Source organism: Bos indicus, chromosome 15, assembly GCF_029378745.1.
Source record: "Bos indicus isolate NIAB-ARS_2022 breed Sahiwal x Tharparkar chromosome 15, NIAB-ARS_B.indTharparkar_mat_pri_1.0, whole genome shotgun sequence".
NCBI lineage: Eukaryota > Metazoa > Chordata > Mammalia > Artiodactyla > Bovidae > Bos > Bos indicus.
The window spans coordinates 35,264,310-35,278,741 of record NC_091774.1 but is presented as its reverse complement, the minus strand read 5'-3'; the positions used below and the strand labels follow the sequence as shown (position 1 = coordinate 35,278,741).

Here is a 14,432-nt window from a genome sequence, read left to right as displayed (position 1 = left end):
CCCTTTCCTTCTCCAGGGGATCTTCCCGACCCAGGGATCGAACCCCAGGTCTTGCACATTGCAGGCAGATTCTTTACCATCTGAGCCACCAGGGAAGCCCGTAAGGAGAACAGGCAGTTAATGCTCAAACTCGAATTCCTTGCTTGGGGCCTGCAATAACCACAGCACTTTCCTTCACCACAACTGGGTGTCAGCAGATTGGCTTTACCGCGGCAGGCGAGCAGACCGTTTGGTTTGGTAACGCTATGAGTCTGGCTCCTGTCACACCTGTGGTTTAGGTGCTTCCCACAACCACCTGCTCTAGACCGCCCTTCCCAGCATGGGGACTGCCTATGACAGGGGTGGCCCGTCTCTCCCCTCAGCCTGTGGAGACTGTCCAGACCCCATCCCCGAGTGTCAGGAAGGGGAGGCGCTCACTGTGGACAGGAACACCACGGAGCTCTGCTGTCCTCTGTACCAGTGCGGTGAGTCCTGCAAGACGTGGGGGCCAGGGCTGGAAGGGGCTCTGGGGACCGTCACAAACTCCTCACTCTGGGATCCATGGGCATTCAACAGGGGGCAGCAAGGAGCCCCCACATGTGGGCTCTGGAGAAGCCATGGAAGGAGGCCCCACCTGAAGAAGCTGGGCTGAATGGCGAGGGTCTGGGCTGTCACATAGATGGCTCTGAGGCTTCCTAAAGGAGGTCCCTGTCCTCCATGGAGGCCCCCAAGAGCCTGGGTTGAGGCACAAATGCTTAGGCCACTCCCACCCACCCAGCCTGGATCCACAGTCCTCATTCTGTGACTGACCCAGGCCCCTGCCTCAGGGTCTCTACCACTGTTACCATAGTCCCTACACAAGGTTGCATTCTGAAGCCTCTGAAGCCCTGTTATTCTGCAATGATAAATCAAAGTGGGCCCTTTCTGATATTTTTACAAGACATAGCACCTGTATGTATATAGGATGTACCGTAACGTATTACTGTATAACATATTACTGTATACAATTACAGTAACATATTACTGTATACGATACCTAATAAGCATAGTCATAATACAGCCGGCATCATCGACTTTAAGCAAATCTATTGGATGAACATTAACAAAAGGGTTAAATTTAAATATGGCTTAATTTACAAAAATTACTTTCCACACCAACTGTAGGAGAAATGTGAGGTGGACCGCACTGGCACAGAGCATTGTAGGGGAGGGGTCTCTTCCAGGATACCCCAAGGGCAGCCCCAGTGGGATCAATTTCTAGATCCACCTTTGAAGCAATGCAGGTTCCCATGGAGGAGAGTTCCCCAAAAGGCCCAGCTGTACCTGACCAAGCAGTTGCACCCGGGGGCTCAGAGGCCGCTTGTCACGAAGTGTTTACAGAGCGCATCTGAGCAGAGGGTATCAGCATCTTTCCTCTCCTCTGTCCTCTTCAGCCTCTCTCCTCATCTCTCCTTCTCAGCTTCCCTCTCGTGTTTCTCAGGAAGGACTCGAGTAATGTGGAGTGAGTACAATGGTATGGAGTCAGTCACTGTGTTGGGTGCCAATCACTTACTAGCCGTGTGGCCTGGGGCAATGTATGACTTCTCTGAGCCAAGGTTTCTCATTTGTAAAATGCGGATAATAGCATATGCCTCAAGGGGCTATTGTGAAGATTAGAGATAATATACATGAAGTGTGTGCTATGTACATACTACCTTGGTATAATGGTACCCGGCATATAGTGCGTGCTATCGCTTTAGCCATTTCTGACTCTTTGCAACCCTGTGGACAATATGGCCCACCAGGCTCCTCTGTCCATTCTCCAGGCAAGAATACTGGAGTAGCTTGCCATGCCCTCCTCCAGGGGACCTTCCCGACCCAGGGATGGAACCCGTGTCTCTTCTGTCTCCTGCACTGGCTTGCGCGTTCTGTACCACTAGCGCCCTCAATAAACAGAGGCCACTGATATTACCTTGTCCCAGTCTTCACTACACTTTTCTTGCAAAAGCGCTTAGTCTTGTAGAAAGCACTGAATCCAAGTAAAGACAAGAAAACGAAAACGCAATTTTCCTACCTCCCAGGTATCCCATTGTCAATATCCTCCAATTTAGTACATATTCTTCCAGATATTTTCCATGCCTTTATACAATATAAATGTGTTTTACCAAATTGAGTTTATACCACACATGCTCTTTTTAAGCCAGATTTTCAGTGAATGACCTTTACTTTTCTTGCTAATACATTTTCAAGTCCTATCACACCCCATCTATGATTTGCCTGGTCTGTCCAATCCAGGATCCCAGCCAGACCCACACATTAGCATTATGTCTCTTAAGTGTCTTTGAATCCAGTAAGCGTCCTTTCTTCCACACGACGCCAAACTGTAGAGTTTGGGTTATGGTCCAGCATAAGTCCCACCTTCTGGATTTACCTGGCCGCCGCTGCTTCTTGGGACTGTTTACATGCTCCTCTGTCTTCTGTGCTTCCATAAACTGGAAATTAGAACCAAGACTTCGTGGATTCAGGCTAAAAATCTACACTCTTCTTGAGCTTCGTCACACCAGGAGGTACATACTCTGTGGTTGCTGGCCCTGGATTAGGGTGACCTGTCCATCTTACATTTACAAATTTCCTCTTTCAAACAGAAAGTAACCTATCACTTAGACATTATACAAATGTCCTTCTCACCTTTCACCTGTTAGGTTTTTGAAAATTGATTAATAATTCTTACCTGTGCCAATATTTTTTTTATTAGATAAAATAAGTTTTACAGTCTTTCACCTTCAGCATTGTCCCTGGCACCTTCCCACCCCACCAGAAAGTTGTGTCCAGCGATTCCCTCCTCCTTGTCTTGGTCTCTCAATGAGTGGCTGGGGAATCCTAAACCAAGAGGGGACCTGCTGAAGAGCAGGATGAGGGGAAGTGTGAGCCCTGGAGTGTGTGTAGCATCTGCTGAAGCAGAGCAGACTGGGGCCGAGATGCTACCAGAGGAGGAAGTCTCCACAGCATGGGAGGAGCTGTGTTCTTAGAGAGGAACTGTCCATCAGGAGAGCGTCCCTTGGTCCTTGACTACCCTCGGAGCACTAGTCTCAAGGTGACACAGAATCCCAAGAGGGAGGCCCAGCTGAAAGAGTTGAAGGTTCTGACATTGTCATGTTGCTAATACCTCCTGGAGCAGAGCTAGTGTCCTGACATAGATCTATGGGGAGACTTCAGGAGCCCATGCTTCTCCCCTGAACTCCAGAAGGTGCCTGAGGACACTGAGGGGGCCTCGGGGGAAGCCAGGAGGCACCCCCTCCTTAGCCAATGTGTTTCTGAGGACTGCAGCTCCAAGCCCTCTGTGTCTGATGCGTCCCCGCCTCCCCTCCTGTGCAGTGTGCGAGAGCTTCCGCTGCGCCCACGTGCAGTGTGGCATGGGCACGGCCCTGGTGGAGGTGTGGAGCCCAGAGCGCTGCTGCCCCTACAAGTCCTGTGGTAAGTCCCTGCACAGAGACACCCCCTCCCCAAAGGAGGAGACCCAGGGCCCCGGGAGGGAGGCAGGAGCGGGGCCGCCACTGTCCACCTGGCTCAGGTTCTCCTCCTCCAGAGCCACCAGAGGGAAGCCTTCAAATGGCCTTCCTCCTGGCTTCATCCGCTCCCTGAGTGCTGGACATTTTTTTGTCTCCCCAGAATAAAAGAAGAAAATAAGCAACTTCCCTGTTGCAAAAAGGAAATTTTCCACCTAAAAAAAAGTCTTTATTGCAACCATCAGATAGTAATCATGATTTCAAATTCACCTGAAGTCCTTTTGGGAAGCAGGTGGGGAGCGGCAGTGATCAGTAATGAATACCAGCGAACTTTACATAAAAATGGTTTTCCTGCACTCTGAGATACACAGCTGGTTTTCAAAAGAGTTCAAAAACTCTGTTTTGCATCCGGGTATTTTGCTTGCTTTTTCCAGGCCTCACTAAAATGTAAACTTCATGAAGATAGGGATTTCAGTTTGTCTTATCCACAGATTTGTCCCCAAAGCACAGAAAAATCTCAGCATATAGGTGCTTAAAACTATTTGCTGCATGAGGGGGTGACTCCAAAGCATGTTTCACAGCCACTGTGACCCTGACTTCCCTCTGAAGCCAGAGCTGGTGGAGCCCTTATGTCACAGGCAGCGGTGCCTCCAAAATCAGCTCCTTTGCAGTTTAGAACTGGACCTTCTCACAGGCAAAGGTTCAGGGTAGAGCTCAGCTTGCTGAGTATATACTTTGGGAAATGCAAGTGATCAGAAATTCCACCCTGCCATATTCCTTCTTGGAGAGGCCCCACTCTGCTCTGCTCAGTGGGTTCTAGAGCACTGGGAGAAATGAAGCCCAGATGATGGAAGGGAACCTGGGGTTGACCCATCCACCCGCTTATCCTCCCTGCACATTCAATTATGGACCCATCACACCCCACCTGCCCAACCTGGGGAGCTGCAGCCCCCATGTGGGGATGGAGGGAAGCTAGAAGGGAGACTGCACTTATGGTGAGGAATCCGGGAGGCCCAGGGGGCTCCCGCCTGGACATCTCTGGTGAGGTGGGTCCTGGCCCCTCCTGTTTTTCAGAATGTGACTGTGACACCATCCCAGTGCCCCGGTGCCATCTGGTATGAAGACCCTGCCCCTCCCCACTCCCCCTGGTCTTCTCCCACCTTTTCTTTCCTCCCTTTCCCTTCTCCACTCCTTTCATCTGGTCGATGAGCCTTGAACTGCAAGTCAGCATTCTTGTATCAAGTTCTGCTCTCTGGGCATAGTACCCTTGCTTGTAAAGTGGGTCTGATCATAGTTCAGAGTTGTGGTGAGGATTCAGTACTACAAGGAAGACATTGATGGTGGTGGTGGTGGTGGGGATGATGGTGGGGATGGCGGAGATGATGGTGATACTCATGACAGTAGCTGATGTTTCAGTTCAGTCGCTCAGTCATGTCTGACTCTTTGCAACCCCATGGACTGCAGGACGCCAGGCTTCCCTTTCCATCACTAACTCCTGCAGCTTACTCAAACTCATGTCCATCGAGTCACTGACACCATCCAACCCTCTCATCCTCTGTCGTCCCCTTCTCCTCCCACCTTCAATCTTTCCCAGCATCAGAGTCTTTTCTAGTGAGTCAGTTCTTTGCATCACGGTGGCCAAAGTATTATAGCTTCAGCTCCAGCATCAGTCCTTCCAGTGAATATTCAGGACTGACTTCCTTTAGGATAGACTGGTTGGATCTCCTTGCAGTCCAAGGGACTCTCAAGAGCCTTCTCCAACACCATAGTTCAAAAGTATCCATTCTTCGGCACTCAGCTTTCTTTATAGTCCAACTCTCACATCCATACATGACTACTGGGAAAACCATAGCTTTGACTAGACTTTATATACATTATCATATTAATTCTCATGATAACCCAAACGAGGTGGACTCTGTGATTATCTCGGTACAAAAAAGGAAACTAAGGTTAATGCAATGTAGCTAGTAAATCTCAGAGCCAGGATTGAAACCCAGGAAATCTGACTTCAGAAAACATGCCCTTAACTATCAGGCTGCATGGCCACTGAGAAAAGTTGAAAATACTTTAAGAAATGGAAAGTTGTGTTTAAAGTTATGTTGTTTACATGATTTTCTGGATCATAAGTGTTCCCTCCCTCCCACCCAGCCCTCATGTCTTCTCATGTTTTCCCCCATCCCAGCCTCTTCTCCTTTTAACTGGGTTAGGAGGAAGGAAAGTGTATGAGCAGAGCAGGGCTCTGGGCCACCAGCCATGCAGGGGCCCCGCTGATATGGCCAGTGGGTGCTCAGGATAACAGGAGAGGCCCGAGGCCCAGAAGAGGACACTGGGGAGCAACTCCTCAGCAGGGAGGAGCACCCAGGCATCCTTATAAGAGGATGACTGAACTCACAGGGTGCCAAGGGCCCCCCTGGCCAACAGGCCTGCCAGCCCCCTCCCTACCCACTTGCAGCAGAGAGAGGGCCCCAGGTGGTAGGCTGCTCCCGACGGTGGGGCTAGGCCTCCCCAACCCTGGGATGCTGACCTCCTTTGCCCACCCAGTGGGAGAAGTCCCAGCTGGACGAGGCGTTCATGCGCAGTGCGGAGAACGTGTGTGGCTGCGCCAAATATGAGTGCGGTAAGTGGGGAGGGGAAAGCTAGGGAGGTAGAGCAGGTTGGGCGATCCAGGGCTGGGCCAGTCAGCGTGGGGCTGGTAGGGGTGCTGGGCTCTTGCTGACTGTCACCACCCTGCTCGCCCATCCAGTGAAGGCCCCCGTGTGTCTGAGTCGAGAGCTGGGGGTGATGCAGCCGGGCCAGACAGTGGTGGAGCTCTCGGCAGATGGTGTGTGCCACACCTCCCGCTGCACTGACGTGCTCGACCCTCTGACCAGCTTCTACCAAATCAACACCACCTCCGTGCTGTGTGACGTCCACTGTGAGGCGGTAGGGGGAGGGGGCTGGGGGCCCGGGGGGCTGGGTGTCCGTGGGGCCCTTCAAGCTCGCCCAAGCTCTTTGGACAAGTCTAGACGGTGGGCATGGCGGGGGACCTCCAAGACCCCCTGTGCAAAGTGCCGAAGCCAGAGGGGAATAGCAAGAGTGCAGGCCTGGCGAGGGTGGACATTTGACAGAGAAAATACACATTTATTAAGCACCTACTTGTGCCTGGCACATTCCCTGTCACCTTGGTTTGTGTCTTTGTGTTGCTACCATTTGTTGAGTGCTTCTATATGCCCAGTACCTAGGACAGCAACTGGCTTCTAGTAAGGCCTGGATCAGAATTAGTCGAGCAAAAGATGATGAAATTATTCCCATTTTTCAGATGAGAAAACTGAAGTTTAGGGAGGTCCAGCTGTTTGTCAACATTTCCCCAGGAACTGGGACCCAAACGAAAGTTTATCTGAAATGAATACTGGCACCCTTAATTAGCAGCCATGCCGTCTCTTGGTCCACTGGGGCTGGGTCAAGGAAGGGTATAAGGGAGGTTCAGGGTACATAACGACGGCCTTCCTACTCAACATTGAAAGAGGCTAGGGGTTTCCTTCCCAGCCATCTCCAGCGCCCCTCCTCTGGTTTCTGGGCTCAGGGACAAGCAGAGAGTGGGAGCGCAGGAGGGTGGAGGTGGGCCCCGGGGCTGAGCCCATCGCGTCCCGCCCCGTCCTACAGAACCAGGAGTACGAGCACCCGAGGGACCTGGCAGCCTGCTGCGGCTCCTGCAGGAACGTGTCCTGCCTCTTCACCTTCCCCAACGGCACCACCTCCCTGTTCTTGGTATGCCACCCTTAACTACACAGCTAGGAAGGGGTCCCAGGCAGGGACACCTAGGACCAGCTCCCAGGACTGGGTCCACATGGGGTCCTGGGCAGTGCCAAGTTCTGGGTGGCACCTGTCCTCAGAGCTGTGCCCTGTTGGTTCACTTGGGCCATTGTCCCCAAGCCCCCATCACCCCCCTCTGTCCCCCCAGCCCGGGGCGTCCTGGATCGCAGACTGCACCCGCCACCACTGCAGCAGCACTCCCTTGGGTGCCGTGCTCGTCCGCTCGCCCATCAGCTGCCCGCCGCTCAACGAGACCGAGTGTGCCAAGGTCAGTGCCAGCCACCTCTCCCTACAGCATGGCTGGAGGCCAGGGGTACTGGCTGTCTTAGTGGTGGTGGTGGGTAGGGGCAGGGGTGTCTTTTGGTGTGGAGATGTGTGGAAGGAGGTCTTCCCTGGAACCTGGACGTATCCAGCCACCTTGACTCCACCCTAACTCCACACCTCTCCATGTATCTTTGCTCTGACCCCATCATACTGCATCTACACACATCACATGAGCGCATCCAGATGCACACAGACATACACACATTCTCAGCACACTCATATACACACCACCGTGGGCAGTCAGCCACCCTCAGGCACCACACACTCCACAGGGCCGTTAACACCTCATCAGGCCAGTGCGCATGCCACACACCAAGGCACACTTGCACACATGCATCACACAGATGTATTGTTCAGTCCTGCAGTGCTAGCATGGAGAGCTGTCATTCTGCACACACCTAAAGGAAAAGATTTCCTGGAGGGTTTAGGCCTATAGTTGAATTATTAGAGTTCCTGACATTCAGTTCAGTTCAGTTGCTCAGTTGTGTCTGACTCTGCAACCCCATGGACTGCAGCACGCCAGGCTTCCCTGTCCATCACCAACTCCCGGAGCTTACTCAAACTCATGTCCATCGAGTCAGTGATGCCATCCAACCATCTCATTCTCTGTCATCCCCCTTTCCTCCTGCCTTCAGTCTTTCCCAGCATCAGGGTCTTTTCCAGTGAGTCAGTTGTTCGCATCAGGAGGCCAAAGTATTGGAGTTTCAGCTTCAACATCAGTCCTTCCAATGAATATTCAGGACTGATTTCCTATAGGATGGACTGGTTGGATCTCCTTGCAGTCCAAGGGACTCTCAAGAGTCTCCTCCAACACCACAGTTCAAAAGCATCAAGTCTTCGGCGCTCAGCTTTCTTTATGGTCCAACTCTCACATCTATACATGACTACTGAAAAAACCATAGTTTTGACTAGATGGATCTTTGCTGGGAAAGTAATGTCTCTGCTTTTTAATATGCTGTCTAGGTTGGTCATAGCTTTTCTTCCAAGGACCAAGCATCTTTTAACTTCATGACTGCAATCACCATCTGCAATGATTTAGGAGCCCCAGAAAATAAAGTCTGTCACTGCTTCCACTGTTTCCACATTTATTTGCCATGAAGTGATGGGACCAGATGCCATGATCTTAGTTTTCTGAATGTTGAGTTTTAAGCCAACTTTTTCACTCTCCTCTTTCACTTTCATCAAGAGGCTCTTTAGTTCTTCACTTTCTGCCATGAGGGTGGTGTCATCTGCATTTCTGAGATTATTGATATTTCTCCCAGCAATCTTGATTCCACCTTGTGATTCATCCAGCCCAGCATTTCTCATGATGTACTCTGCATGTAAGTTAAATAAACAGGGTGACAATACACAGCCTTGACATACTCCTTTCTCAATTTGGAACCAGTCTGTTGTTCCATGTCCAGTTCTAACTTTTGCTTCCTGACCTGAATACAGATTTCTCAGGAGGCAGGTCAGGTGGTCTGGTATTCCCATCTCTTTCATAATTTTCCACAGTTTATTGTGATCCACACAGTCAAAGGCTTTGGCATAGTCAATAAAGCAGAAATAGATGTTTTTCTGGAACTCTCTTGCTTTTTTGGTGATCCAGCAGATGTTGGCAATTTGATCTCTGGTTCCTCTGCCTTTTCTAAATCCAGTTTGAACACTTGGAAGTTCTTGGTTCATGTACTGTTGAAGCCTGGCTTGGAGAATTTTGAGCATTACTTTGCTCGTGTGTGAGACAAGTGCAATTGTGTGGTAGTTTGAGCATTCTTTGGCATTGTCTTTCTTTGGGATTGGAACAAAAACTGACCTTTTCCAGTCCTGTGGCCACTGCTCAGTTTTCCAGATTTGCTGATGTATTGAGTGAAGAACTTTAGCAGCAGCATCTTTTAGGATTTGAAATAGCTCTACTGGAATTCCATCACCTCCACTAGCTTTGTTCGTAGTGATGCTTCCTAAGGCCCAGTTGACTTTGCATTCCAGGTTGTCTGGCTCTAGGTGAGTGATCACACCATCGTGATTATCTGGGTTGTGCAGATCTTTTTTGTACAGTTCTTCTGTGTATTCTTGCCACCTCTTAATATTTTCTGCTTCTGTTAGGTCCATACCATTTCTGTCCTTTATCGAGCCCATCTTTACATGAAATGTTCCCTTGGTATCTCTAATTTTCTTGAAGAGATCTCTAGTCTTTCCCATTCTAATGGGAAAGACTCTCTATTTCTTTGCACTAATCACTAAGAAAGGCTTTCGTATCTCTCTTTGCTATTTTTTGGAACTCTGCATTCAGATGGGTATATCTTTCCTTTTCTCCTTTGCCTTTAGCTACTCTTCTCAGCTGTTTGGAAGGACTGCTCAGACAGCCGTTTTTCCTTTTTGCATTTCTTTTTCTTGGGGATGGTCATGATCACTGCCTATGATCCTGTACAATGTCACAAACCTCTGTCCATAGTTCTTCAGGCACCCTGTCTATCACATCTAGTCCCTTAAATCTATTTCTCACTTTCACTGTATAATCGTTAGGGATTTGATTTAGGTCATACCTGAATGGTCTAGTGGTTTTCCCTACTTTCTTCAATTTAAGTCTGAATTTGGCAATAAGGAGTTCATGGTCTGAGCCACAGTCAGCTCCCGGTCTTGTTTTTGTTGACTGTATAGAGCTTCTCCATCTTTGGCTGCAAAGAATATAATCAGTCTGATTTCGGTGTTGACTATCTGGTGATATCCATGTATAGAGTCTTCTCTTGTGTTGTTGGAAGAGGGTGTTTGCCATGAGCAGTGTGTTCTCTTGGCAAAACTCTATTAGCCTTTGCCCAGCTTCATTAGGTACTCCAAGGCCAAATTTGCCTGTTACTCCACGTATCTCTTGACTTCCTACTTTTGCATTCCAGTCCCCTATAATGAAAAGGACATCTTTTTTGGGTGTTAGTTCCAGAAGGTCTTCCAGGCCTTCATAGAAACCATTCAACTTCAGTTTCTTCACCATTACTGGTCAGGGCATAGACTTGGATTACTGTGATATTGAATGGTTTTCCTTGGAAATGAATAAATGTCATTCAGTCATTTTGAGACTGCATCCAAGTACTGCATTTCAGACTCTTTTGTTGACTATGATGGCTGCTCCATTTCTTCTAAGGGATTCTTGCCCGCAATAGTAGATATAATGGTCATCTGAGTTAAATTCACCCATTCCAGTCCATTTTAGTTCGCTGATTCCTAAAATGTCAATGTTTACTCTTGCCATCTCCTGTTTGACCACTTCCAATTTGCCTTGATTCATGGAACTAAAATGGCACCCCACTCCAGTACTCTTGCCTGGAAAATCCCATGGACTGAGAAGCCTGATAGGTTACAGTCCATGGGGTCGCAAAGAGTTGGACATGACTGAGTGACTTCACTTTCTTTCACTTTTCATGGACCTAACATTCCAGGTTCAGATGCAATATTGTTCTTTACAGCATTGGACTTTACTTCCATCACCAGTCACATCCACAACTGGGTGTTGTTTTTGCTTTGGCTCCTTTTGGCTCCAAAATAACTTTCTGGAGTTATTTCTCCACTGACCTCCAGTAGCATATTGGGCACCTACTGACCTGGGGAGTTCATCTTTCAGTGTCCTATCTTTTTGCTTTTTCATACTGTTCATGGGGTTCTCAAGACAAGAATACTGAAGTGGTTTGCCATTCCCTTCTCCAGTGAACCACATTTTGTCAGAAGTCTCCACCATGACCCATCCATCTTGGGTGGCCCTACATGGCATGGCTCATAGTTTCATTGAGTTAGACAAGGCTGTGGTCCATGTGATCAGATTGGTTAGTTTTCTGTGATTGTGGTTTTCATTCTATCTGCCCTCTGATGGAGAAGGATAAGAGTCTTATGGAAGCTTCCTGATGGGAGAGACTGATTGAGAGGGAAACTGGGTCTTGTTCTGATGGGCCGGGCCATGCTCAGTAAATCTTTAATCCAATTTTAAATTGGAGGGCTGTGTTCCCTCCCTGTTGTTTGACCTGAGGCCAAATTATAGTGGAGGTAATGAAAATAATGGCGACCTCCTTCAAGAGGTCCCATGCACGCACTGCTGCACTCAGTGCCCCTGATGTAGCCTGATGCAGGCCACCGCTGACCCACGCCTCTGCCAGAGACTCCTGGACATTGACATTAATACTGAGCTTTTAACGATTTCTGGTCTCACCTAGAATACAATTACACACATCCAGTCATTCTCTCTCATTCATACTGACACACATATGCAAAATCACACATAAATCACAAAAATCACACACATATACTGAGACCCACACACACACACACACACACACACATACTTATTTACAAAGAACTGTCACATCCATTCTTTTATCCATTTCACTGTAGAGGAGAAGGGCTATCAGGGATCATTGTCCCATTTTAGACGTGGGAGAATGGGCTTCCCTGGTAGCTCAGTGGTAAAGAATCTTGCTGCCAAGTAGATGTGAGTTCGATCCCTGGGTTGGGAAGATCCCCTGGAGAAGGAAATGGCAACCCCACTCCAATATTCTTGCCTGGAAAATCCCATGGACAGATATGGGCTACAGTCCATGGATTCGACTTAGCGACTGAGCAGAAGCACAAGCAGGAGAGATGGCAAAACTGAGTCCAGAGGAAAGAGGTATCTTATCCAGGACTGAGAGAGAGCCCAGACCACTGCTCCACATAGGTCAGTCCCTTCCCTCTCCCTCCCCTGACCCTCTGTGCAGGAAACACTAAGCGGGCTGACAGTGCCGGGGGCAGGGTACATAAGGAGAGCTACCGCCACACAGACAGGAGGCCCTGGCACCCTGCCCCATCTCTACCCAGCCTCCAGCCTCACTGGGGGCTGAGGTAGTCTTAGATCCAGTGTCCCAACCAGTCAGGTTAGGCTTTGTGACTCTTAATGATGGCCAGCCCAGGGGCCCTTCCCGCTCTGGCCTGGGCCTACTGGACCACTGGGCCTGGAACTTCTGCCCTGGAGCATCATGGGAGGAAACAAGTCAAGACTCTTGCAATCTTTGTGCCTCTTGCTGGCATCTTGGCTTCTGGCCTAGACAGAGTCTGCCACCCACCTCTTCTCCTCTCCCTCTAGGTTGGGGGCTCGGTGGTACCTTCCTTGGAAGGATGCTGCAGGACATGTGAGTGAGCAAATGTAGGCCATTGGGGGTGGGGAGGGGGCTCTGGTCGGGGGTACAGGGTATCATGTTGGGGCTCAGAGGGCCAGGTTCCTGGCCTGGCACCTCTGGTGGTGGTTCTTTCTGAGGGAGTAGATGAAGAGATAACACTTCCACCGTGGTGTTCACAGAGCTGATGTAGGGCTGCAGGTGGGCAGGGGCCATGCTCACATCCCTTTCCCAATAAAAGGCCTCTGCTCCTTATTGGACATGGGGGACATTGGGATGTTGGATCCAGGAGGTCAGTAACTCCCCAGCTACTCTGCCTCCTCCGGGCATGCCATGACTTCCAGCCCAGATGCCCCTGCGTGAATTCTCCTGTGCTCAGGAGCCCTGTCTTGGAGGTGCCTCCTGGGTGGGCCTTAGGCGCACGGGCTCCCTGACCAGGTCTGAGTGAGAGCTCTGAGCATCTGTCCTCACCCCTACCCCGGGAACCCACAGCCCCAGCTGCATGTGTGTGTGTGCTCCCATCAGCCTGAGGACCTTTGACCCCATGCCTCTCATTCCCCAGGGCCCTTGACCCTCCCATGGAGGGATGTAGGATATGGGACCCTTTTATGTCCAGCTCACATATTCCAAGGACACTGAGCTCAGTGCCTCATTGGCTGATCTCTGTCCCCTGAGGATCACAAAAGAGTTGTGCCTCTGTTTCCTGGCACAACTCATGCTCTCTGAATGTCCCAGGTGCTCCATGTGACCTGTGACCCGTGTCCCTCTCCCCAGGTTTCCCGGGGACCCTGCTTCCCGTGGTCCCCATTAGCCCCGCCTCTCCTCCACGCGTTATTGTCCACTGCCACCCAGGTACTCCTCTTGGAAGCCCGTGGGACGGAGGCGTGTAGCTGCATTGCTATTTCCAGCAATGTCCCTAATGCTAGGTGGCCCCAAGCCCTGCGGGTGGGGGAGGGGGCATGGTGCCCCAGCTCCCTGCTGCTGGCAAAGGCCATAGGCCCGCAGTGCATGCTGGGTAGCGGGCTGCACCCTGGGCTTGCATGGGGATGCTTCAGCAGTGCCCACTCTCCTGGCACCGCATGCCCACCAATGCCCAGTGGTTTGCTCCCACTGGTCACTCAGCTGGTCTCAGCCCAGGACCCTGATGCCATGGCCAGGACAGTCCTTGGTTCTTCTGCTTCCTGGGACTAGAGAAGGAGGAAAAAGTGCACTTAGCTCTGGCAAGGAGACCTCCAGCAGGTGTGGTCAGAAACCCACTGTGGTGAAGCCCAGAGGCCAGAAGAGAGGATTCCACCCCATTTCCTGTGGGCACACTGGGGTCACAGAGGGAGTCTATGCATCTGGCAAATATTTGTTTAGCGCCAATATGCCAGGCCTTGTTCTAGGCCCTGTAGATAAAGCAAAAATGACACAGTCTCGTGGAGTTGCCGTTTTAGTGGGGGAGTGAAAGTGTGAAAGTCGCTTAGTCGTGTCCGACTATACAGTCCATGGAATTCTCTAGGCCAGAATACTGGAGTGGGTAACCTCTCCCTTCTCCAGGGGATCTTCCCAACCCAGGGATTGAACCCAGGTCTCCTGGTTAGGCAGATTCTTTTTACCTGCTGAGCCCCAAGGGTAAAGCTATATTGCTTAGTGGGAGAGACAGAATGGCAAGTAAATTACAGTAAGATGGATGTAACTGGGTTATGGGGGTTGAAATTTATGCACTTGGGGGTGGGCTTCATTAAGAAAAGGATCC

The 14,432-nt window shown here is 50.3% G+C and overlaps 1 protein-coding gene across 1 annotated transcript in view; it reads left to right on the top strand.

Moving 5' to 3' along the window:
- OTOG (otogelin) overlaps positions 1–14,432 on the top strand; it is a 90,202-nt gene that overhangs the window by 72,684 nt on the left and 3,086 nt on the right. The window contains exons 47-54 of the mRNA XM_070803223.1: positions 363–464; positions 3,334–3,432; positions 4,539–4,579; positions 6,006–6,081; positions 6,208–6,386; positions 7,107–7,211; positions 7,405–7,524; positions 12,664–12,709. Of these exons, the coding sequence (XP_070659324.1) occupies positions 363–464; positions 3,334–3,432; positions 4,539–4,579; positions 6,006–6,081; positions 6,208–6,386; positions 7,107–7,211; positions 7,405–7,524; positions 12,664–12,709 (768 nt within the window). The remainder of the gene's footprint in view (positions 1–362; positions 465–3,333; positions 3,433–4,538; positions 4,580–6,005; positions 6,082–6,207; positions 6,387–7,106; positions 7,212–7,404; positions 7,525–12,663; positions 12,710–14,432) is intronic.